The sequence below is a fragment of the Pimephales promelas genome, chromosome 18 (assembly GCF_988280905.1).
Source record: "Pimephales promelas chromosome 18, fPimPro1.hap1.1, whole genome shotgun sequence".
Taxonomy (NCBI): domain Eukaryota; kingdom Metazoa; phylum Chordata; class Actinopteri; order Cypriniformes; family Leuciscidae; genus Pimephales; species Pimephales promelas.
In genome coordinates this window covers 15,308,069-15,333,158 of record NC_142786.1, presented here as the reverse complement: position 1 = coordinate 15,333,158, position 25,090 = coordinate 15,308,069, and the positions used below count along the sequence as shown (strand labels likewise).

General features: G+C 36.6%; 1 protein-coding gene across 3 annotated transcripts in view; it reads right to left on the bottom strand.

Moving 5' to 3' along the window:
- Nucleotides 1-25,090, bottom strand: part of ints8 (integrator complex subunit 8) — a 170,227-nt gene that overhangs the window by 22,467 nt on the left and 122,670 nt on the right. For all 3 annotated transcript variants that reach the window (XM_039654282.2, XM_089122728.1, XM_089122729.1), the window contains 5 exons: nucleotides 13,196-13,337; nucleotides 12,978-13,048; nucleotides 12,539-12,705; nucleotides 12,292-12,422; nucleotides 10,704-10,814 (listed from right to left, as the gene is read on the bottom strand). In XM_039654282.2, the coding sequence (XP_039510216.1) occupies nucleotides 10,704-10,814; nucleotides 12,292-12,422; nucleotides 12,539-12,705; nucleotides 12,978-13,048; nucleotides 13,196-13,337 (622 nt within the window). The remainder of the gene's footprint in view (nucleotides 1-10,703; nucleotides 10,815-12,291; nucleotides 12,423-12,538; nucleotides 12,706-12,977; nucleotides 13,049-13,195; nucleotides 13,338-25,090) is intronic.

The following is a 25,090-nucleotide window of genomic DNA, read 5'->3' as shown; positions in this document are numbered from 1 at the left end:
CTGCTTCAGTTTTCAAAATGATTAACAAAAACATGGCACTTGGAACATGACTAGATAAGTGAAGTAACGCAAAGTTGTAGAGAAAGCCTATGGATCTACAGTATATGCCTATGTTCAAGGGTTGAGTATAGCAATAAAATAGTGGACAATAACACATTTTTGTGTCTTAAACCTTGTGGAATTTTTTCCCCCATTTTTATTTTTTTCAATTTTCGTGTTAATGTGGGCATGAAACTAAAACGGAAACCTATTTATTTTGTTAGTGCACATTTTTTGTGAAAAATTCATCCATGCAAAGTTGATTCAAACACATACAATTTTTGTTTTAGAAATTTTTGATCAAAATCTGGAAATGTTTATAATGGCCTTTCTCTATAATGGCCTTACTACTCTTAAGGCCTTACTTCTCAGAATTGTTTAGAGACAATATGTTACAATGTTTACATGGGCTGTTTATATTAGTGCTTAAATTCCACGATATAAATTTAAGCTTGCGATTTTATTTTGATCTTGATTCAATATTGAATCATTTGAATAAATATCAGTAGCTACATGTTCATTTTTCTCAAGGAAAAAACAAAAAACTAATGCTATAAACATACAAGGAGCCCTGTCAGCTGGTTTTATTATTTAAGATTAACTCAAATTAATATAATCCTTTTTTTTATAATAACAATATTCTAATATTTTTGAATGATATGGTTAAAAATATAATAAATATGTAATATAGTGCATATATTTAGCCAAATACTCCTCTCTGTAGTTATTTTTTCTAGCTAACTAACATGTTATGGTCATTAAATGGTTTTCTTGAGGTAAATGTAACGTTATGTGACATTCTTTAGAAGCTGTTTTTTTTTTACCTCTTTCTACAGTTGAAACACTAAAAACGATTACGAGACATGATTCATTTCAGTAAATTGTGCTGTATCTTTCACTTCTAATGTTCATTCGTGTTGATTTACTATTAACTTGTAGTAAAAACTGTAATAGTACTGTTTGAATTTAGTAATAGAATTGACAAAATTTGAAAGCAGAGACTTTGTTTCATATCAAAAGTAACCTGCTCTGTCTTGTCTGTTGGTGTCAGTCTCCTCTTTAATTCGCAATAAATTTTTTTTTTTTTTTTAAATTACGGTGGCCCAGTAGTGGCCACAACACAACAATTTAAAAAGTGAACATAAGTTCACAACACAATGAAATCAAGCCACAACACAATGAAACAAGTCACACTAGGGATGGGCGATATAGCCACAAAATTATATCACAATATTTCAAGAATATTCGTGATGATGAGATTTATGACGATATAGAAAAAAATATATGGAACCACTTTTATTGGTGATTGCAGCTGGCAGGCAGCATAAAGTGCAATGTCCATGCTTTTCCAATGGGCATTTTTTAGAATTTTTTATTATTACTTTTATCTCACCTAAATGTTTGCTCACTCATTGCATCTAAACAATGGCGTAATTACACAAGGAAGCTTGATTTTAATCTTTGAATTAAATAGAAAAAGTAGCAAAGTTTTTGCATAGGTCTAACACTAGTATGAAGAAATACTACAGAAACTGAATAAAATAATTCAATTCAATTCAATTCAATTCAAAACACTTTATTTGTCCCCAAGGGGCAATTTGTGAGGCCACATATAGTAACGAAACATTATGCATTGTAACAACCTACGTTAAATAAATAACACAGTATAAATAAATACATATTAATGAATACCTAATATATTAAAAAATAACTAAATCAAGACAGATAATCAACGAGGGGCTAAAAATGGTAATGATAATCACATGTAAAATAACACTGATAGTCTTTTTTAGTCCTTGGTAAATTAAATACATAGGCTATTAATTCAGATTTTTTTATATTAAAGCTGCAGTCGGCAAGTATGGCAGATTGAGTGGACTTTGGCAAAATTTGTAATGTTTACAACTCATATGGCCCTCCCCCACTATCAATGAATACCCTCCCACAGAGTTCGTGCACAAGTGCGTGCGCACCAGGTTATCTGTGAACGCGACCGTCTCATCAGCAGCCATCAACACCATGGATTATTTGGAGGTATGCTGCCCTGGCTAATCTACCAATATATTGCAATTGCTAACGTCATTTATACTCTAAATGAGCTTGCTTGGTTTGTTAGTGTTCTGCCATCACTCTTCCTTACTGCGCGAACTTCAGGCGTGTGCATGTGATTGTAACATGCGCGAGGGGTGGCGTGTGCCCGATCTGTGATTGACACTCAGATCTCACACCCCCCTGCGCTGATTGCACCGGATGGTCCGGGAGCGCTGGATTTTTGCAAAACAAATAACACGCTCCAGGTGGAGTTAGAAGCTCGGGTTTTTTTTCTAAAACCACTTTATTTATGTTGTTCTGTCGGATTATAGTGTCGATTTCACTGAATATGATCAAAAAATTTTGCCGATGGCAGCTTTAAAGCTATCTTTTGTTGCTTTGACGACAACATTAAGGGGCTGCTGTCACTTTTAGAACTAGTGAACGGATCCATAACTGTTTTCATTTTACTGTCTGTCACACTGTCACATGCGTTTTATGCTTATTTAAGACATAACCGACTGTGTTCACGAGTATACTAACACAATTTTGCGTGTTTTTTCCCGTTAAAGAGATATAATCCGTGAAAATAACTTGTTTCTCGTGAGCTGTTTGTGAGGTGGCTTTACTGTATGCACGCAGAGAAACCCATCTCTCAAAGATGGTTTTTGCACAGGGGCGTAGCCAGTAATGGGCCAGGGTGGCACTGGCCCGCCCATATTATTCACTGGCCCGACCCACATTACTCACTGGTTCGCCCAGGGAAGTTTGATAAAAATTCATTTTAAGTATATTTTTATTACTCAAATGTATTTAACAAAATATATTAATATATACCTGATTTATTGTTGACTGCTGTGTGCATTTAATTTGTTTTCCGAATAAAATGGAACTGTTGAAGCAAGCTGTAGAAAACTCTCAGCGGCGCAGGCGCCACAATAATGGCTTAACAACTTTCTTTAATGTGCTATTTGAAAAAAGCAAGAGTTGAGGAAGAAGACACGCTGCCTTCATCTACCGAGTCCACCCAACCCAGTTCTTCAGACTCATTAACCCATAAGAAGTAGGGCTGTGCCATATCATACCGTCCACGATAATACCGGTATAAAATTTTACATGATAAAAAATTGTCATATCGCGATATTGATGATATGATGACGTATGGCGTATTTACGTTACTTAGCGCATGCACAACAACACAGCAGCATGTCAGCCTCCGAATCAGATCAAGATTTAGTTCCTAAAAAGGGCGCTACTTCAATAGTATGGAAGTTGAGTACAAGAGGTCAGATCTCCAACAACACCATTTTTTTTTTGTCAAATATGCATGAAAACTCGTTTCACCACTTCCCTACTAGCGTACATTTTGCATTCGCCTAATCTTCCTTCAGAGTTTCCGCAGTTCGGGTACAACAGTCAACATGATTAAACTCTTTCTAAGATGATTCAATGTTACTATTATTATATTTGTAAATAAAAGGTCTATGGTTTCGCATAACACAACTTTATCTTGCTGGACTTTATTGCTGTAACGTTAACTAAATCATCATGTTACTTTCTACCGGCCGGGTGTCTGTTAGAGCAAAACACTAGAGTCAGAGCACTATTGTTCATCACGCGCACAGTAACTGAAATGTAAAACTGTTAAAAGAAAGGACTCAATAAACGATTGCATAGCTAGATGCTGTATATTATACACGACGCTACGCATCAATATTTATTACCTTTGTGCTTTGAACTGTTCAGTGCGGAGTACTCGACGCGCTGCGCGTGCGCGCTGTGACTCCGTGTTGCTTCAAGCGCATCATTCAGCGCTCGGGATGCGCATAAGCGCTGTGCGATATATTGGAGCCTTTCATATCATAATACTTTTGCGCAATGAAAGATTATTAATAGCCTTTGTTCTGTCCTATCGATCATATGTTGCTGCCTCATTAAACAGCTGTGCTATACATTTTAAACATGCCTCAATTTTATAGTAGACTAGGCTATATAATAATTAATCCTTTTGATTTGTTACCTTGTTTTTTTTCATGAATGTACAATACAAAGAGCAATGTGTAAGGTTTTACCAGATTTAGTGTTACAATTGTCTCTTATTTATTCCCCACTAAATGTTTTTTCCCTAAATGTTCAGATTTTATACAATTATTGTATAAATTAGGTATTGTATACCTCATTTGATGCTAATCCAAAAACTATGCAAGGCAACTGTTACATTTTGAAGGTTTGTTTGGATTGCCGCTGTTTGTTTAAATTTTTTGTACTTCAAAGTTTAGGTAAATTTTATTAGGTGACAATATTGTGCAGGCTTCTGAAGTTATTGTTAATATTTTTAATGTATTACTGTAGTTATTGTTAAAATAAAATGCTAAGGAGTTAAGTTATACTTTTTTTTTTTTGCACTAATGCTGCTGCCAGCCAGCTGCAATCACCAATAAAACATTGTTTCATATATATTTTTTCTATATCGTGATAAATATCATTATCGCAAATATTCTTGAAATATCGTGATATAATTTTTTGGCTATATCGCCCACCCCTAATAAGAAGGCTAGTCAGGTGCTGGTGGCAGCCGCTTCTTGCTCCCTCTCTCCAGGTCAGCCTGACGCGGGTTTAACGTTACCCGCCTATCTAACTGTGGCAATATTTTAGCTTACTTTATTTTCAGGTGAACTGTCTTTTCACTGCTGACTAGCCTGAATAAAATAGACAGGTTATTGTCTATACTGGTTTGTCCAGCCTTTACTGAGATTGTTGGTTGAACATGATGATTTGCCGAATATTGCAAAATAAAGGTGTAACAGTTTTTGCAGTTTGTCAATTATTTTTTCAACTATCTAAGGTTAAATTATTATTTAAGTATTTTTTCTTTTCTAGGAAAAACTAATAGGCCCACTCACATTTTCACTGGCCCGCCCAAAATACAATTTCTGCCTACGCAACTGCATTGACTGCACTGAATAGTTTAAAATTGCTTGAATGTTTAAACTGATAATACTTAAGAAGACATGAAAATTATCAACTTTAGTTACGATTAGGTCAGACGGAACTGGGGACACTTCCTACAACACGCGATGAACTTGTTACTGCATAAGAATAATGGCATCTACGCTAATGTTAGTCTTTCCATTTATTCCAAGGTTTACTGAAGTCAGCCAGATCTGGGCCGTATCCAGATCAGACGGTGAACCTGCGCCTGGACACCACCACAACGCATCCCTGAAGAGCCTGCCTCATCTGTCCTTTGAAGGCCTCATGGACAACTCAACAAACTTGTCTCCATGCCAGCATGATTCAGACCTCCAACCAGATGAAACTGTATAAATATTGTGAATGTTCTGATCCAATCTGACTTCTGACCTGTAATGTTGCCTGAATCATACTAATACACTATGGAATGCCAAAGCTGACTTAATTAAAAATAAATAAATACATAAATATACTATATACGAAGAAATGTAAAAAAAGCAAAAGTACAAAAATAAATACATAAATATATATATATACAAAGAAATGTAAAAAAGTACAAATAAATGAGTATTTTTACTTTTATTCCCATTGAAGGGGTGGTCAAAAGCCCTTGCCTCTTCAGCATATATATATATATATATATATATATATATATATATATATATATATATATATATATATATATATCATAATATCCTTTTGAATGATTATGTATTTCTTTTATAAAATCAATAATTAAGTATATTCATTGTTACTTAATCATTTATTGACATAAATTTATTCTTTGTGCTTTTGCTTGTGAAATCATATACTTAAATGCATGCTGATGTACATGCACAAGTCACCAGCTTCTTTTAGGTGCACAAGGCCATTTGTCTCTTTCTCTGGTCTCAGGAGAAATGTTTGTGGATCCTAAAGGCATCGTGAACAAATTTGTCCAACACTTATGATACTTCTCTGTACAGATGGTCAAGCTATATTGAGCATTGCTTTATTGAACTTTAATTGTTATATTAAACTGTATTCTTTCTATTATATTTGCTTCCTGAGGAGCAAATATTATCTGTTTTTCTCCCAAACGAGTGAATGTTTTACCATTATGTTTTGGTACACTTAACTGATAATAAGACGCTCAGACTCTCTTCAGCCTTGATGGGAGCTCCTATTTGCTAGTGTCCTATGTGAATGCAGTAATAGTAAAAATAATAGGAAAATAGGGATTTGGTTTATGTTTGAGTGTTAAAACATAAAGGGGTCATTGAAGCCAACAGTTTAAGGCACCATTTCCTTGTTGAAGTCTTACTCCAGTTAGACTAAAGTTTAGTGCTAGTCTTCTTAGTTGCAGTTAAGGAACCACTGCCATTATTGGAGATTGAATGAGTTGTTGTTCTGGACACACTGGCGCCAGCAACCCAAATCTGTGACCTGGAAGGTCATGACATGCCTCATCGATGGAGATATGTTTCGTCTATCTGTATATGTGTGGAAAATTACTGTGTTAATCTATATCTTAGCCAATGAGAATCATTCAACGTGTAAGCAATGACGTAGCTTAGACCTTGGAAATGGTATAACTGCTGTGATTGTTGTAACTGTAAGGGGGCGGCCTACGAACTCCTGAGTGAGTCTTGAAGCTGACTTCTGCTGATGAAATGGCAAACTATGTTCAGTAAAACTTTCTTTAATTTTTATAATTCCGACTCCGGGTCTTCATTCTTCATATCTGGTTCTGGGTCCTTTAACTGTTAACCCCTAACACCATATTTATGTATAATTGTATTTTTTCACACACATTTATTTATTTATACATTTATTTATTTCCACTTTTATTTATTTCCACATTCATTTATGTATTTATGTTTTTATGCCTACATTTATTTTTTTTTACATTTATTTATTTATACATTTATTTATTTCCATATTTAATTATTTCCACATTTATTTATTCCACACCTGGGTGTGTGTATCTATTTGGTTTACGGTGCTTGTATATCTATGTATTTTTCTATTTTTGGTTTTTGGACATGTGTTTGTATTTTTTTTTCTTTCTCTCTTTTCTTCCAAGACTTGAGTGCTTGTATTAGATTGAATAATTGTTGCACCACACCCACCAATTTCTTTAATGATGACTCTTTTAAGTCTGTTTGTTGTTGTCATTGACTGACTCTGAAGAAGACGCATGTGCGTCGAAACGTTAGTCATTGTTAACCAATAAATATATATTAAAAAAATAAAAAAAATTAAAAAAAATAAATTCTGTGCTCCAGTCCTGCTCCTTGGTTTCAGTTAGACCTTGGGTCCTTGTCCTCAGATTGTTGTGTCCTGTTCCGAAAGCACGGGGTAGGCTGAAGCGAAAGTGATTCCTTTCAATTATTCCAACATTTCTTTCTCCGTATGCTAATGAGGGGGGCGTGTTTTAACTCAGACATCAGCAATCGAGCTCAGAGTGGCAATGCTGAAGCTTTGAGGCCACAGTGACACCTTGTGGTGTGTGACCAAACGAAATGCAAGAGCTGAGCAGGCAATATCACATTTTAATTAAGTTGTGTATATCACCCTAACTGTAGCCTATGTAGGATAGGCTATATAGGGTTAACACACATAGCACACATGAACAGAAACTGCACTTCAACGGGTCTGATAGCAGATACTTGGACATGAAAGCATGTGAAAGTATCCACTATTAATAACAATGTAAACGCTGTGGATAGGGCTAATAGCTTGCATTTGGCTTGCGTTTATTGTCGATAGGACTCGCACACAAAACGCGACTCAATACGCGGTTTACATTCGTGTTTCTTCATTTCGTATGCATAACAGGTGATTAAAAACCCAGATTTAGATGCTGCTCTTAGATACAGATTAATCACAAGGCACCAATTTTGAATTATTCTTAAATCAAGCAAAAGGGGCTCATGTAATCACAGTGAGCCTCGCATCCCATAGATTCTGTATTAAGATTTTGACTTTTAATGACTTTTGTTAATTTTATTTTACTGATAACAGCTATAGTGCCTTATTATTATAATAACGGAGTAGTTTATCGATTAATATTAAGAACTTGACATATATGATGACTATATAGCTATAAGCCTACCTATTTAATAAGGTTTGAGTAGATATAAAATCAATTTATAGGGGGAAATATCACCACGACCATGGGCACAACCGGTGCTGTTTGAATGGGCATGATGATTCTTCTGTGCTCCAATGCATGGGGTGAGATACGTGGCTCACTCCGTTTAGATGAGCTCCTTTGGTTTGATTTAAGAATAATTCAAAATTGATGACTTGTGATTAATCAATATCTAAGAGCAGCATCTATGTTATGGGTTGAGTTTTAAGCATTTGAATTGTCACCTGTTATGCACACGAAATGAGGAAACGCGAATGTAAACCACGTATTGAGTCACGTTTCAAACTGATCAATATGCTTGCGTGGGAGTCAGTAAAATGTGCGCTGGTTTCTCTCCGTGTTCTGCGCTGGTGTGTGCGAGTCTCATCGACAATAAACCCAGGTCAGACGAAAGCTATCAGCCTCAGCCCTATCCACCGCATTTACATTGTTATTAATAGTGGATACTTTCACGCGCTTTCATGTCCATTGTCCAAGTGTCTGCTATCAGACCCGTTGAAGTGCAGCTTCTGTTCATGTGTGCTATGTGTGTTAACCCTATATAGCCTACCCTACATAGGCTACAGTTAGGGTGATACACACGACTTAAAATGTGATATTGCCTGCACAGCTCTTGAGTTTCGTTTGGTCACACACCACAAGGTGTCACTGTGGCCTCAAAGCTTCAGCACTGCCACTCTGAGCTCAATTGCTGATGTCTGAGTTAAAACACGCCCCCCTCATTAGCATACGGAGAAAGAAATGTGGAAATAATTAAATGTAGGCATAAAAACAAATACATAAATGAATGTGGAAATGAATAAAAGTGGAAATAAATGAATAAATGTATAAATAAATAAATAAATGTGTGAAAAAATACAATTGTACATAAATATTGGAATAAAAGTAAAAATTCTCATTTATTTGTACTTTTTTACATTTCTTTGTATATTTATTTATGTATTTATTTTTGTATTTTTGCTTTTTTACATTTCTTTGTATATTTATTTATGTATTTATTTATTTTTAATTAAGTCAGCTTTGGCATTCCATAATACACAGTTCATTCGTTGGCTGATGGAGTTTTGGTTCCATGCCACTGTTGCTTTGGCTTTTGGCTTGCTTAGTTGGGGACATTTCATTTTCAACAATATAATTGATCTGTCTTACTTCAGGTGGACGATTTTCTTCTAGAATTATGTCATGTTATCACTGTGAAGCTGCTTTGATACAATCTGTACTGTAAAAAGCGCTATATAAATATAGGTGACTTGACGATCCACAGCTGGCCCGATTGTGCAAGTGAAAATTCCGTCATGTCCCGACTCCAAAATGCGAGAGTGTAGTATCGCAGCCTGCAGTAGCAAGCACAACCCATTTTGAGAGACGAGAGAAAGAAAAGACGCATGCACCATACCATTGATCGTCGCTATATCATTGATATTGTGATATTACACATTTTTAATCATGTAAAAATTGATACTGGTGTTATCGTAGATATGGCACCACCCTAGTCACAACACAATGAAAACAAGCCACAACACAATGGAAATGCTCACGACCACTATAGGGCTCTCGGTGCATGGTAAAGTTAGTTTTCCTTGCCACTGTTCCATAGGGTTGGCAGCCTTAAAAAGATATCAACACCACGATTAGTTTTAACAGTATGTAACCATTGTATATCGATATGAAATATTAATTCAAAATCACCTACGTGCATTATAACTGCGATATTATACTCTGACATGCTACCATGGTTCTCAATGCTTAAGGAAACATCTGCCTTATTTCACCAAGTGGTTAAAACGTATAATTTGTAGTAATTAAAATGACTTTTAACATTTAAAAAAATAAATGTTAAAAATCCAAATCTTAATTGTATTGGTTAAACTGACTTACTACAGGTGATAATTTGCCAATAACTCCCTTCATGTATTTACAGTAAATAGCTACAACATTTTTTTATTCAATAAATAGAAATAGCCATTTCTTGTGGATATAATGTTAGAACACTTTTCCTCTGGCATGCTGTGTTTTAATTTTTTAACTACAGAGATAATTGCTTATCATGATAATAGCAGGTTGTCTGACAAAATAATTTCGTGCAAATAATGCACAAAATGTTCTATCCGTTTCCATTAAAAATATAAATCAATTAAAAAATACTATTTGGCCAGTGAAAAAGATTGAGAAAAACTTTCTCTGAAATGTATTTTACACTATTTGATTTATTTAAAAACAAGGCAGGGATAGGCTACTAAGTTATTTGAATGTAATGTAATGGCACATCCGTATTGCAAATGATATGCAGATGAGGATATGCATAGTAAAACTAGGTGTTGTAAGCTCCATATATGGTTATTTCAGGGAGGAGACGCACGTGCGCTGAATGGGATCTATAAAGTGAATTGTGAGCAGGTTTTTGGCTTTCGGGCGCACTTACACTTTTAGTTAGGATCCAAGGCACAGTTTTATAAATGAGAAATGAGTGTGCATGTAAACATGCTGAATGGTGTTATAAAGTGAGTCTTCTACCGATACACACCTTTATACTGATGCAGTGTAGACCTTTGGCCATGAGGATGTACACCAGGTCTCGTGTCAGGTTGTCTTTTATTGCTAGTATGACGTTTACATAGTCAACAGGAACCTCCCACTACAGAAAAAAGAGCATAGGTCTGTAACCTGCGTGAAGTTGGCCCCCCACCCAATACAAAACGTTGTCAAAATATGCTCAATCGTTTGTGCTCCGTTTGTGCTGATTTGTACTGTAAAAAATTTTGTTTGTGCTGCTTCGGTTTTTTAGATATTAAAAGAATATTTTTAGGTCATAGCCCCTTCACATGATCCAAATTCAACCAAAATATAATTTTGTTTTGTGCTGCGTCGGGTTTTAAAATATCAGACATTGAATTATAGACGATGACGTCACTAGCCCCCCACATGCTCCAAATTCACCCAAAAATAGACGGTATCGTTTGTGCTGGGTTGTGATTTAAAAAGTTTATTTTGTACTGTGTCGGGTTTTAAAATATTAATCATTGAAGGTTAGGTCGATGACGTCACTCAGCCCCCCCACGTGCTTCAAATTCATCCAAAATATTCTGAATCGTTTGTGCTCTGTTTGTGCTGGGTTGTGCTATAAAAAGTTTCATTTGAGCTGCTTTGGTTTTTTAGATAATAAAATGCTCTTTTTTTTGGTCATTCTGAAGTCACTTAGCCCCCCCACATGATCCAAATGCACCCAAAATAATCTTAGTAGTTTGTGCTACATTGGGTTTTAAAATATGACATTAAATCTGGTACCGTCATCAGCAATAATTTAATGTCTAATATTTTAAAACCCGACGCAGCACAAACGAAAATTTTACCGGCACAAACCAGCACAAACGAAGCACAAACAAAGCACAAATGAACGAAACTATTTTGGGTGAATTTAGATCATGTGGGGGGCCTAAGTGACCTCAGAATGATTAAAAAATCTAAAAAATCTAAAAAACCGAAGCAGCACAAACAAGAGTGCTGAGTGATGTCATCGACCTAAATCTTTATTATTATTGACATGACAGAATCCAACAAAGTCTGTTACTATAATACCGTAATGATGTGCTGGCGCTCGTTGTATGTGTGTATATGCACACATACATAAAATATGTATTTTTCCCCTCTGGGCTTGCCGTAGATTGGAATGGTTCCATTGCTGCACAAAACATACCGTAAATAATCATGCAAACATACTTTTATCTTGCTCTTTTTTTCTCCTCCTCTGTCATTTTTTCTTTTTTTTTTTTATGTCACTTGTTTAATTCATCTAAAAAATATTTTTCAATTTTTGAGAATTGGGGCCTAAGCGAACAGCTGCTTAGTTCGCTTATGCCTCGGGCCGGCCCTGTTCAGAACGACCTAAAAATATTCTTTTAATATCTAAAAAACGAAAGCATCAAAACTTTTTACAGTACAAACGATTGAGCATATTTTGACGACGTTTTGCGTTGAGTGGGGGGCCAACATCACGCAGGTATCACACCTAACTAACTTTTTTTTTTAATCACAATGTCAACAATTATAATTTATTTTTGGTTTGCGAATCAGTTCACAAGTTGATTTGCTGCAAAACAAAAGTATTTCCCGACCTTACTGTTAATCCTCCAGAAGGGTCGTTCGGCCATCCCATGCAGCTCAATGAGGATTTGTCGGATATGTCGACCATCCGATGACAGAATGAGCTGCTGTTCAAGCTGGCTGATATTCACACTTGCAGACACTGTTGAGAACAAGACATAAATAGTACACCACAACTAAAAGCAAGCAAAGCTCCTCATATCATAAGATTAAAAAAGTAATCTTGTCATGATTAAATGTCTGCCAGTCAGGATGTACCAGGTATATCGTAAAATGAGGGCAGTGGTTTGGCACCGAGGTTGACTGTGGCTGAGCTCTTCCTCATCAGGATCTTCTTCTCCTCATCTTGAAGAAGTTCATTAAAGAGTTTATGTGATGTCACCATGAAGGCCAGGGAAACATCCTCCAACTGGTCACAAACAGTCCTACAATGAAAACAAGAAAGAAAACCTAGAATCTCTGAAAAACAGGCAAGCTCAAAGCTCAAATTAACAGAGAGAGGTCATGAAACATTTGTGTAATTGTTACACAAAAGGAACATTTAAAATGAAATGTGACGAAGTGAAAAAGTATATTATTGTAGTAAAACCCACCCACAAATCCACCATTAAAAACCATGTGAAAGCAAACAAAAATGCATTTTCAAAAGTCTGCCTAGATAAAAATAGTTTTTTAAAACTACGTAAAAGGTGCTCACTTGATGAAAAGAGCCATTTTTCTCTTGCTCATCTCTGACAGGTGCTCCTTATCCATTGACCTTGTACACACCTGGAGAAGTGAGATCACTGAGTGTAAAAGAGCATTTCATTTCAACAAAAGACCATGTAAAGTAGATCAGTTTAGAGTAAGAACATAGTGAGTTAAGAGAATGGAGTTTGCGATGTGTATGATTCAGTGTTACAGCAGGGTTTATACCTCCAGCAAAAAGCTGATGGTGTTTTTGCTGGGTTTGAGAACCAGCTGATGGAAGGACACACAAGGGACACCACCCTCCAATGCATCTCTTACTGCATTACACAAACACAGTTTATGACATACTTCCTCCAGAGCCCTGTCCCTGTCACATAAATACAAACACACATTAAAGTCAAATCACCTTACCTATACTTATATAGCACTTTTTACAATACAGATTGTTTCACTAACCCTTAATTGCTGCTCCAGAGGCATGCAACCTCTGACATATACAGCAATTGTAAGTCAATTTGAATAAATAGTTTTCATAATAGTTTAAGTTTTAGTTTAAAAGTTTGAATGTTTTCAGTTTGGAATAGTTTACAACAGAAGCGACAACAGTAGCTTTAAAAGCATGTCAGTGGTCAGTAGCATGAAGTAGGCCTATTTGATCAGATAACAGATTCCTTAACACGAGAGTCAGTTTAAATGTTGCAATAAGTGATCCACACTATAAAATGGAAATGCAGAATGTTTATGAATATTGTTAACAATACACAATCACATATTCGATGTGGATCCCATAATTTCGTCAGATTTAATAACCTCTAATGGTGGTTGAGGAGAGATTCTCTGATATGATTGTAAAGTGTTTTGAGAGTAGGCCTAGTAGACATATGAAAGAGCTATATATATATATATGCCTCATTCATTCATTCATTCAAAAAGCTGGATATCTCCATCCAGTCTGAAAAGTGTTTTCCGGGTTGGTTTTGCTAAAGGCTAAAATCTATGCCGGCGCAGTATTTTTTATAACGTCCTATAATGGTAGCCTAATGCTGGTAGATTGGCACGAGTTGAATTTCCTTTTGTTGAAACAAAACAAAAAGTTCTTCTGGTCTTAGTCTCTGTTTTTTCTGTTTCTTCATATAATTTCAGATGCACTCGATGATGTTGAGATCCAACCTCCGTGTGGAGCATTGGCTGTTGTTAGAATCCTTGTGCATTCAAAAATTTCACTCGATTATTACAATTAATGGCACAATTAATGTCTGGAAATGTAAACTGATATTTCCTACTGAGACACTACAACAAAATATATAAATAACTGGCTTAAAACCATTTCTTTGAGGTGAAAATACCAGTGTGCCTAAGACTTCTGCACAGTACTATATATATATATATATATATATGTATATATACTTTGCAGATAATGTTCATGCACCAACAGCAACTTTACACACTATTTAAAATAATTGCGGGGTAATTGCGATTTTAAATAGTGTGTAAAGTTGCTGTTGGTGCATGAACATTATCTGCAAAGTTGCAGCGCTGAAAGTTCAGTGTAAGCAGAGATATCGTCTTTTAATAATCGGGAAGTTTAATGCCTACAAAAACGACTCGATTGGGAGTACAACAGGATTTTAGACGGCACTAACCCATACATTTACCCATACAACCCCTCCCTCCGGAATATGCAAAAAAGGGCGTGGCCATATGTCTGCGGCTCGTCGAGTGTGTTATGTTCACCCAGCTGTCAGGTCTTCGGTGTTCAGGCTTCCCACGGACGCTGTACTTCGTCAACAATGGATACAATTTATGTTTGATTATATTCCTGAAATTGACGATTATAATTCAGCTCTCTGTGCTGCGTATTTTACGGAAGACAGCTTCCAGAATCTCCACAAATTCAATGCCGGATTCAACAAGAAACTGTTACTAAAACATGAAGCAGTTCCAACTTTAAAAACAGAGGCAACAGTTGTTAGGCCACAACCTGTAAGTAGGCTAAGACTTAATCATTAGGGGTTCAAGCACGAAGTGCTGAAACCCTATTGTAATTGTACTGATTTTATTATTATTATTATTATTATTAGGTGTTCAAGCACAAAGTGCTGAAAACCTATTGTATTTGCTAGAAAGAAAAAAAAATCCCCTAAAACGCATCGTGCAGCCCAAACCGTAAGGCCTGGAGCTCTGAAACTTTGTCAGATGGTAGGGCCTCAAATTGTGGAGAAGCTATCAGAGTATGAGCCCGATTGGCCCATAGGTGGCGCTACAGCAACCAAAAGTACTAAATTGCTCATAACTCCTAGACCGTTTGACTTAGCTTCAATGTCAAATTACACCACTGTAATCCCTGGCTCAAGACGGACAAGATGTGTATCTCGGATTTCCATTTGGAGCAAAAAAAAATTGTTACTTCGTTTTTTGTCCAAAACCCACTTTTGCGAACTAGTCCCTGGTTTTTCACCCGATCGGAACCAGACCAGTCTAGGATAATTCTTTGGACTCTCTAGATCAATACTTATCAAAAAAAGTTGAAGTTTGTCATTTGTTTTGCTGTGACAGGGTAATTTACAAAAGGAGGCGTGAAAAAATGTACCCAAAAGCCTATAAATCCTAAAGGAAAACTCAGAACTTCACAAAAATTGATGAGCATATGTGTCATAACATCATTAACAGGCATGCAAAGTTTCATGGAGATCGGACTATAGGTGGCGCTATAACTGTTAAAAAAGCTTTAAAACCATATATTCCCTATGGTAAATTGCCAGTATTGGCTTCAAATGGGGTTTTCCATCTATTATGTCAGTGGATAAATGTATGCTAAATAAAACTGAATGCCTTTTGCTGCTTTTGTGCTTAAAGGCCTAAACTGCTTGAACCCCAATAAATGCTGCTTGCAGCTTCAATTTTAAATGTATTTGCATGTATAATTTCAAACGTAATGTTTTAGTTTAATCAAATGCCAGCGCTGGCTTTATAGCTACGAGGCCACTAGTTATGATATTTTGTGTCTATGACAATGATGACGCATACAAACATTTTGGACCTGAATTTGTATATGTACTAATGTTGTAAATATATTTTTCATGTATATTTACTTTATGGTGTTATTGTTCGATTTTATCAAGAATGTAAACCAATGCCAACGCTGTTTGTGTTTATAGTAGCCAGTTCGATACTATTTGTGTAAAACAAACGCGTATAAAGTTTAAAAAAAAAATAAAATAATATAACAGGCCCACTGCCTGTTTCTGATGGAGGGGTTTAATAGACTGTCAGAGGAGAACGCGGCTTACAATAAAGGTAAAATTTATGAAAAATAAGACTTTTTAAAAAAGAAAAAACACGAATACATGTTATATTGCACCCCATAAACACAATCATGCAAAGAAAAAAAAAGCAGTAAACCACCCCTATAAATCTCACCCAACAGAGAAATCCCCCTCCCCACACAGGATTGTCCTCAAACAGAACACTAATCTATTTTCAGAATCTCCACGTAAAATGCATAAGTTACACATTCTACATTGATTAAAAAAGAAACATCAAATGCGTTTTAGTCAGAGTATTATTTTATACAGAAAAAATATTTGTAATTCAGATGAGAATGAGTGTTTTAAAAGTTAGTGTTTTAAAATTTTAAGGAAAACAAACATATTGAAATATAGCACATGAATTTTAAATTCATTCAGCTTCAATTACCAATACAATCTTACTTTTATTTAAAGCAAGCTATACATTTAAAAGATAGCTCAAAAATGCTCGGTTTTTATGGGCGTCTCGCACTGAAGACTTGGAAGTAAACCCACACTGCTGTGAGTGGATAACAGTTTTGCATATAATAATGAGTTTCAACTCACTCGTCAATGCACGTGGAGAAAATTGTTTTGAAAACTTCCAATGTTGTAAAATGGCAACCGGAATAATTCGCCCATACATGTTTGACCCAGAGTCTGTGTGTTGCACCATTCCTGTCAGACAGGGCTGGACTGGCCATCGGGCAATTCGGGCATTTGCCCGATGAGCCGACGTGCTTTGTGGGCCGATAGAACTGTGGTAAGCAGAACTAGGCTACTTTCAGAACACAGGACAAGGACAGGCTATGAGAAGGAATTACTCTCAGTTAACATTACGCATTATTTCCACGTCTGCATATTTGACAATTAAGCATTTTACTAGAATTATAATTAGAGTATAAGACCCGTTTGTAAACCATGTTTTCCACCAAAATAAAAGCTGAATGCCGTTTCCATCAAAATAAAAGATAATCTGTTTATATCTCTTTCAAGTAACAGAAATTAGTTCTAAGCTAATTATGAAAGTTGCTTTTTATTTTTCAGTGCATGTGTTTTACAATATATGGTTATAACTGTCATGTGATTAATATTATAACTATGATTAGTTATGTAGTATGTAGCCTAATGTAGACAGACACTATATCCCAATTAAAAGAGTTTTGAGATTTTTTTTTTCTTTGTTCAATTTGTACACTGAAAATGGGTTAGAGCTCTTAATGTTGAGCTCTCAAAGTGCACCAGATTGATGAATTTAACATTAAAAAGCACAAAATTTTCTTACGGGGGAGCATGCCCCCGAACCCCCCTAGAGGGACAGAGGTGCACTGACCAATACTATATAAACATCTTGTGAGAAAGACTGGTTTGGCCTTTGGTTTTGCCAATGCATTTGGAGAATTGTATTTTAAACTTAGTAGTTATTTCATCTCACACATTAGATGACGTTGGTGGTTTTAATAGGAGTTGTTGGTATACATATTCAAGGGCCTACACAGTTGTGTTCATGTTCATATGTAGTGGGCCAGTCTGGGCCAAAATGCCCGGGCCGATTTTTTGTCCCAGTCTAGCCCTGCTGTCAGATCCAATATAGAAGCTACAACCACCAAAATCAGACTAGACTTTAAAATTGTTCTAACTCGGGGTGCCTTATCTTTTGAGACTGATCAGACTTACGGTTTTCCTAAAATTGCTGATAAAAAAAAAAAAAAAAAAAAAAAAAAATCGAATAGACTAGTGGTTCTCAAACTTTTTACACCAAGTACCACCTCTGAAAGTATCTCCAAGTACCACCATAATGACCAATATGAAAATACAGTAGCGTACAGTAGTATGCCTAACTATTTAGCTACAGTTATGCATAGCTCAAAAATGAGGCAGTTTAATTTCTAATAAGAATATTTATGATTGTTCAACAGATCTAGAAGAAAATTAGCCTGGCTACGCCCTCCTACGCAATTCCGCTCAATTTCATTTTCCTTCAGTACTACGTCTGGGACTGCTGTATATCCTTATGTTTCCAGAAATCAATTTGTTGTAAGACCAATCAGCGAATAGAGGGAGTGGCTGAGAACGATGACGTTGATGTAGCACGTTAGTTTGAGTTCAGTAATGGCAGCGGTGAAAGACGTGAGAAAAGCTCGGTCCGCTTTTGAAAAAAACAACAAAAAAACTGCAGAACATACAGAATTTAAAGCCGGATTGTTATCGTCTCACCTCTTGTTGCACAACAACCTGTAAACAGGTAACGTGCTGTAGTCTAATTAATGACACCGACACCACAAATATGCAAATAACGTTAACGTTAACCCAGGGTTTAGGAATGTTGTACACTGTGAAGAAACAGGATAATCCAGGATTCTGTTGACCTGACAAATCTATTTAAAGGGTTCATGAACTGGCTTTTAAATTTTCATTATATTGTTCTTTGAGGTCAACTTATGATGCTCGCTTAGTTTTTACATAAAAAAAATCTAAATGAATAAGTAATAGGCTATTTTCTACCCTAGTTTTGAGCCTAGCTCAAAAATGCTCGGTTTTTATGGGCGTCTCGCACTGAAGACTTGGAAGTAAACCTCCACTGCTGTGAGTGGATAACAGTTTTGCATATTATAATGGGTTTCAACTCACTCGTCAATGCACGTGGAGGAAATTGTTTTGAAAACTTCCAATGTTGTAAAATGGCAACCGGAATAATTCGCCCATACATGTTCGACCCAGAGTCTGTGTGTTGCACCATTCCTGTCAGATCCAATATAGAAGGTACAGTTTTTTTTATCTTAATTGGTCTGCACATCCAGTCTCGACCTGTGTCTTGTTTACAAAACAATCCTCAGTGAAAATGAAGCGAAACGACAGACAATGTTTGACCCACACCAGCTGGAACGTCATTAAAAAAAAGTTTAACCATGCATTCCTATTGCAATCCAGAGGAAGCTTATGCACTGACTGTCTTCTTCCATAACCAGGCACTGCACAATATTTTGTAAACGGCATGTTTATTGCTCTGTAGCTCGATCCTGTTTGTCATCATGAGGTAGGACTATGTTATTTAGCTATGCGTGTAATGCGCTAATGGGTGGTACACTCTAAAAAACGATTTGTTGGCCGTTTTTAAACAACCATTACTTATAAAAGTAATCGGATCAAATATAAAAAATTAAGTATTCATAACTTTTCAACGTTTAATTAACATATACTGTATAGTGTGTGTAACACAAAAATATAAGTTACTAGGTGCACTTAAATGTATGCATAAATAAAATGAAAAAACATAAGACATGTCAACTACTACAATAATTGCTTCAAAATTAAGTAAATCGAACATATCATTTTAAGTAACTATATGAGCCATGTGATATGCAATTTCCTGTGATGCCTCAGATGAAGCAAGAAAAAAAACATTAAGCCATTTTGTGAAACACGTGAAGACGTTGAGAAGAGGTAAGCTTATTTATTTATTTTTTTTGTAGGCCTACACCTGATAATTTATTGCATTTTTGGTCAAGAAATTTACTTTTAACTGAATTTCAGAATTGCTGCAAATTTTGTATATATATGACCATGATGTTGGCTCATATGCATTATAGGGCTGTCACTTTTTATTCGATATTCGAATATGCATTCGAACATGACGTTAAATATCCATATTCGAACTATAAATAAACTATCCGGTTTTTAAAGTACCATGTTTAGCGCATTTTTTGCAGTCTATGATTAGTCCATAGAGCCATCTCATCCAAGAGCGGGCGGTCTAAAGGGGGTCGCACATCGGACGAGAAGCTCAGCACCGCGTCACGCAGTGCCACATCTTTAAAATTCGAACAGATTATTCTCTATTCATTTTCGAAATTAAAAATTTTTCTCTATGAGTGTACACACACCGGCGGCGCCATTCGGCGTCTGTTCGCGGACCGTGTTCAAAATCCTGTTTCGCCATTTACATAGTTTTATATAAAATTTTTATTATTTTTGTCTCAAATCGTTGCTAATGGATCCTGACGTCGCCCTATCCTGCAATATACATTTAGTTCATTTAGAGAAATCAGCTGCTTGAATGACAATTGCTGATGTTATTGGATTTTCAGGTGAGATTCTCAATTCATTCAGTTAATGGATGCTCTGAGGTAAAGTTTTCAGACTGCAGACTCAGCAACGATTGTATTTAATTGTACAGTACAATCATAACATAGACCAGACATTATCTTCATTTCATGTCATTAAACATAACAATATTGCTGGCCATACACTAATGAGAAAGTGCGCGTACGGTGTGCGATACCTGGAGTTGTCCAAGATGTGGCGTGGCGCTGCGCTTCTCGTCCGGTGTGTGATCCCCAAATCAAGCGAATAATTGCCAATAGTCTCCCTGTTTTGAAAATGGAAGATAATGCACAGAACGGCCAGAACGGACAACTCACGACCCCAACTCATCTAAAAATTTGTCTGGAAATATTTTGGGTTCTACACCATACCACTCCTCTCAACATTGACGTGCAAATACCTGTTTGTGCGCGTGCACTCCGAGCGCGTTCTCCACCGCAAGGAACATCGCCAATAAAAAGATAGCCGCACTTGATCCAGATGTTCAAGTTGATAAATTGGTGTTTCTAGCAAACAATATTAAGAAATGAATGCAGGCTAGCCTTACTCCTGCTGCTGTTTAAGCTGTCAAGTTATTGTTTGTGCCGTGCTGTTCCGATTCAGTTTTTTTCCATGTAGCCTAATTTTGTGATTGGCTATGCATAGTGCCACTTCAAGTTGATAACCTGCTGTTTAAAACATTAAGTCAAAGATTTTTTTGAGTCCTGAGTCCTGTTTATGACTGTCAGACTGTTAATAAATTTGTGATTTAACCTCCATTACGGTGTTTTTCTTTTTTTTTGGTGGGGGGGCGGGGCTCGTAGAAATTCGAATATATTCGAATACATTGCTTGATATTTAATAACTGTTCGAATTTGATTTTTCTCAAAAGTGACAGCCCTAATGCATTAATGGTGTGTTCACACCGAACGTGAATTTAATTATTTGCGATAGCAGATTACATTCATAGTCAATGCAAAGACGCGAAGACGCATCATTCACGCCGGGCGTCGCGAATTGGGTGACCCGTTTGCCATGAACGTCTTCCTCAGTAGAAAAATTTGAACTCGAGCGGGAGATTCAACGTGTTTGACTCGTTCAGTGCGACCAATTCGGACGGCGCTCTCTCCCCGGATAGATTTGTAGGCCTACTTTATTAACAAGTTGTCTTTGGATAAAACAAATGTACTTTGCAAATTTACAAATTCCCATATTCTCTATCTCTAATATCTATACATGGGTCGCGGGAAAGGGGGCATTGGGCGCGGGTTAGCCTACTTTTGGTAACGTTAACATAAAAATATTAAATTCAAAAACACATTGCTTACAGCTCCGTGTGCACGATTTATCATTAAATAATGGCAATCTTGATTCAAGCACAATACTATTCCTAAATGACAGCGACAATTCAGTAAATTAAACGCTCAAAATTATTATCAAAATAAGTAAATATCCTTTAAACAAAAGATTAGCTTCAAATAAAGATTGTAGATGTTTATATATTCCAGTAGTTACTGTTAAATGCTTTTGAAGAGATTCGTTCAAAACCTCTGGACAAAATTAATTAACTTCTGTTTTGTTTAAATTTAAGGGGGGGGTATTGACTGCTTTTTTTCTTTGCATGATTGTGTTTATGGGGTGCAATATAACATGTATTCGTTGTTTGTCTCTTTTAAAAGGTCTTATTTTTCATAAACTTCACCTTTATTGTCAGCCGCACTCTCCTCTGTCCTCGAACGACCGGTTTACTTCCTGAGTCTATGAAACCACGCCCTCAGAAACAGGCATTGGGCTCAGATTGGATAGTTTGGGCCGGTGTGTTGTGATTGGCTAAACTGTCGCTCATGTTGTCCGGAAGGTTAACACCCATTACCTTTACTGGTGAAAAGTGCATGTCATGAGCTCCGGTCCAGATGTAAATAAGGTAAATAATGGTGTCGAACTGCAGTTCAGTTTGAGGCAGAATCAGACCGAGAAAGCCGTGATGAAGAGAGTCAAGCAGAAACTCACCACACATGGCTCTTACTTAACGTTTCTGAATGATAATTTGCTACATTTTTACTTTTTACACGTTTGTTTTACGTTGGCATTAGTTTACGTTCTTGATCAAATCAAAAATAACATCATAAAACATATATACATGAAAAATACATTTACAACATTAGTACTTATACAAAATTCAGGTCCATAAAGTTTGTACGCGTATGTCGTAGACACAAAATAGCAAAACTAGTAGCCTAGTGGCTATAAAGCCAGCGCAGGCATTTGAAAAAAAATAAAACACAAGGCTATGTCTGGAATGCAAATACATTCAAAAATATAGCTGCGAGCAGCGATGGCGGGTCGGTGCCGCAGGCTTTGGCCCTTTCATGATTAAATGATTAAATGTTAAAACGGCTTGCCATACTCTATCTGTCATTTCGACTAGTCACAATTATGTTACAGATATCTTAAATGATAAAAAAACTATCCAAAATGTAATTATGACTAGTCAGAAAGACGTTGTTGATATTTACAATGTTAATTCCGCATAGGCAAACTTAGCTTTTAAATGTTAAAAGGGCTTGCCATACAGGGACGTAGGCTCAGAGAGAGGCTCACCATCTTCAAACCAAAATATCTGACTTCCTCTTGGTCCGAGCTAATGACTATGAATTAGAAAGTTGTCAGGCTTGAGGAGTACAATATATATACCGATTTTTGTAACTGTAGGTAAAACTAACAACCCCACTTTTGTCAAAAGGTGGCGCTATTTAGTCCCTGCACCACGCCCGATTCTGAAACTTTGCACATGTCTACTGGCTAATAAATGTGATGTGTCTGTTGAGTTTCATGCAATTTCAAGCGTGCTAAGAGTCTCAAATCATCCTAAAATAATTTCAAAGTTTGATGCGTTGCAATGGGAACAGTATCAGATATATCAAGAATCCATTCGCAGGTCTTTATCTGGTGTGTGTTTACATTATACAGATGAAGTTTGAAGCAAATCGGGTAAAAACAAAAGGGTGATTTTAAAGCATTTGGAAAGTGACCCACTTCATGCTGCAAGTTGGTGGCGCTATAACTTTGACTCACAATAGTCACATGTATGTGATTGGCCGCTTACAGTGAACACACTGCTGAAGTTTCATCAAGATCAGTTAATGTATGCAGAAGTTATAACACACTTCCTGTTTCATGTTTCTCGCCATATTTTCGTTTCCTCGACACGGCCAAAAAATCCCCTCGCAAACTTTCATCCTCAATATGTTGACTTCAGGCTGACCGAGGTTCGTTCCATGTGGATTAATGCTCTAGGAGGAGTATTTAAAATTCCATTTCAAGCATTTTAAAAACAACCGTAAATATCTGACATCCTATTGGGCTGGGGTAAAAAGTAAGAGTGTGAAGTATATATGAAACGATGAGATCTACATGTGTACCGAGTTTCATATTATTAGATGCAAGCGTGTTTGATTTATGGAACAAGTGTTCGGACCCCGTTCCAGGGGGCGCTGATGAGCCGCCCTGCCACCCCCAGGTACCAGCTTCAGCCCGGCTCTGATGGCCGCGGGTTCTGACCTGTGTGCAAAGTTTCAAGAGTTTTTGAGCATGTTAAGGTTGCCAAAAGTGGCAAAAAGGTAGCGGAATAATAATAATAAATATAGCTGCGAGCAGCGATTGCGGGCCCAAGACGGTGGCACCGCAACCCCGGTGCCTTTAGTTACCTAAACCCCACTTTTGTCAAACCCCGATTTGCTTCAAACTGCACCGGGGTGGCGGTACCGACAGCTTTGGCCCTTCATCGCTGCTCGCAGCTATATATATATATATATATATATAAAGCCGGTGGCACCGCCACCTTGGTGCCTTTAGGGTTATTCTGCATTACGTGCAAAAATGTAGCCCCCGCTTTGACTGAGAATGAGGTTAGTGTTTTAAAATTTTTAGGAAAACAAATACATTGAAATATAGCACATGAATTTTAAACTCTTTCAGCTTCAATTACAAATACAATCTTACTCTTATTTAAAGCAAACTATACATTTAAAAGATGGGGGTTATATGCATATTTTGTCATTTAAAAAAATACAAAATTGTTATGCTAACAGACAAGGACTTAGAGACAAGGACTTTCAGGAAAAATCACAGCCAACCACACACACACATAAACACAGACAACAGCCCTCCCCACACACGCACACACACAGACACCAGCAACCCCCCCCCCCACTCCCCACACAGACACTGATAGAGACAAGATACACATCCAAAACTACAATATCTGACTTTCTTTTGGTCTGAGCTTCTTACTGTTAATTAGAGAGTTGATCGGCTTGACGAGAACAATATACGTGGCAAGTTTTGTAACTGTAGGTAAAACGAGCAAAGTTATAACACATTTTATGTGTCCTTTTTCAGTCATAAAATTCATTTCCTCGCCACAGCCAAACCGTTCGAGAAATCAAACATCTGTCCGGGATTGAGCATCCTCAATGTCTTGACTTCATTCACACCGAGTATGGTGGTGATTGGTAAACACATGCGTTGTAATTTGATGTATTTCTCCTAGGAGATTTATTCAAACAATCCATAATTCCCGACTTCCATTTGAACTGTCTTAAAACTTAGAGCACGAAAGTTGTCTGGCCTGATGTGATCTATAAGTGTAGCGAGTTTCATATTATTACATGCAAGTGTGTTTGATTTATGGACCAAATTTTCAGATCAAGTTTATGTACCAAGTTAATTTAATTAATAAACTAATTAT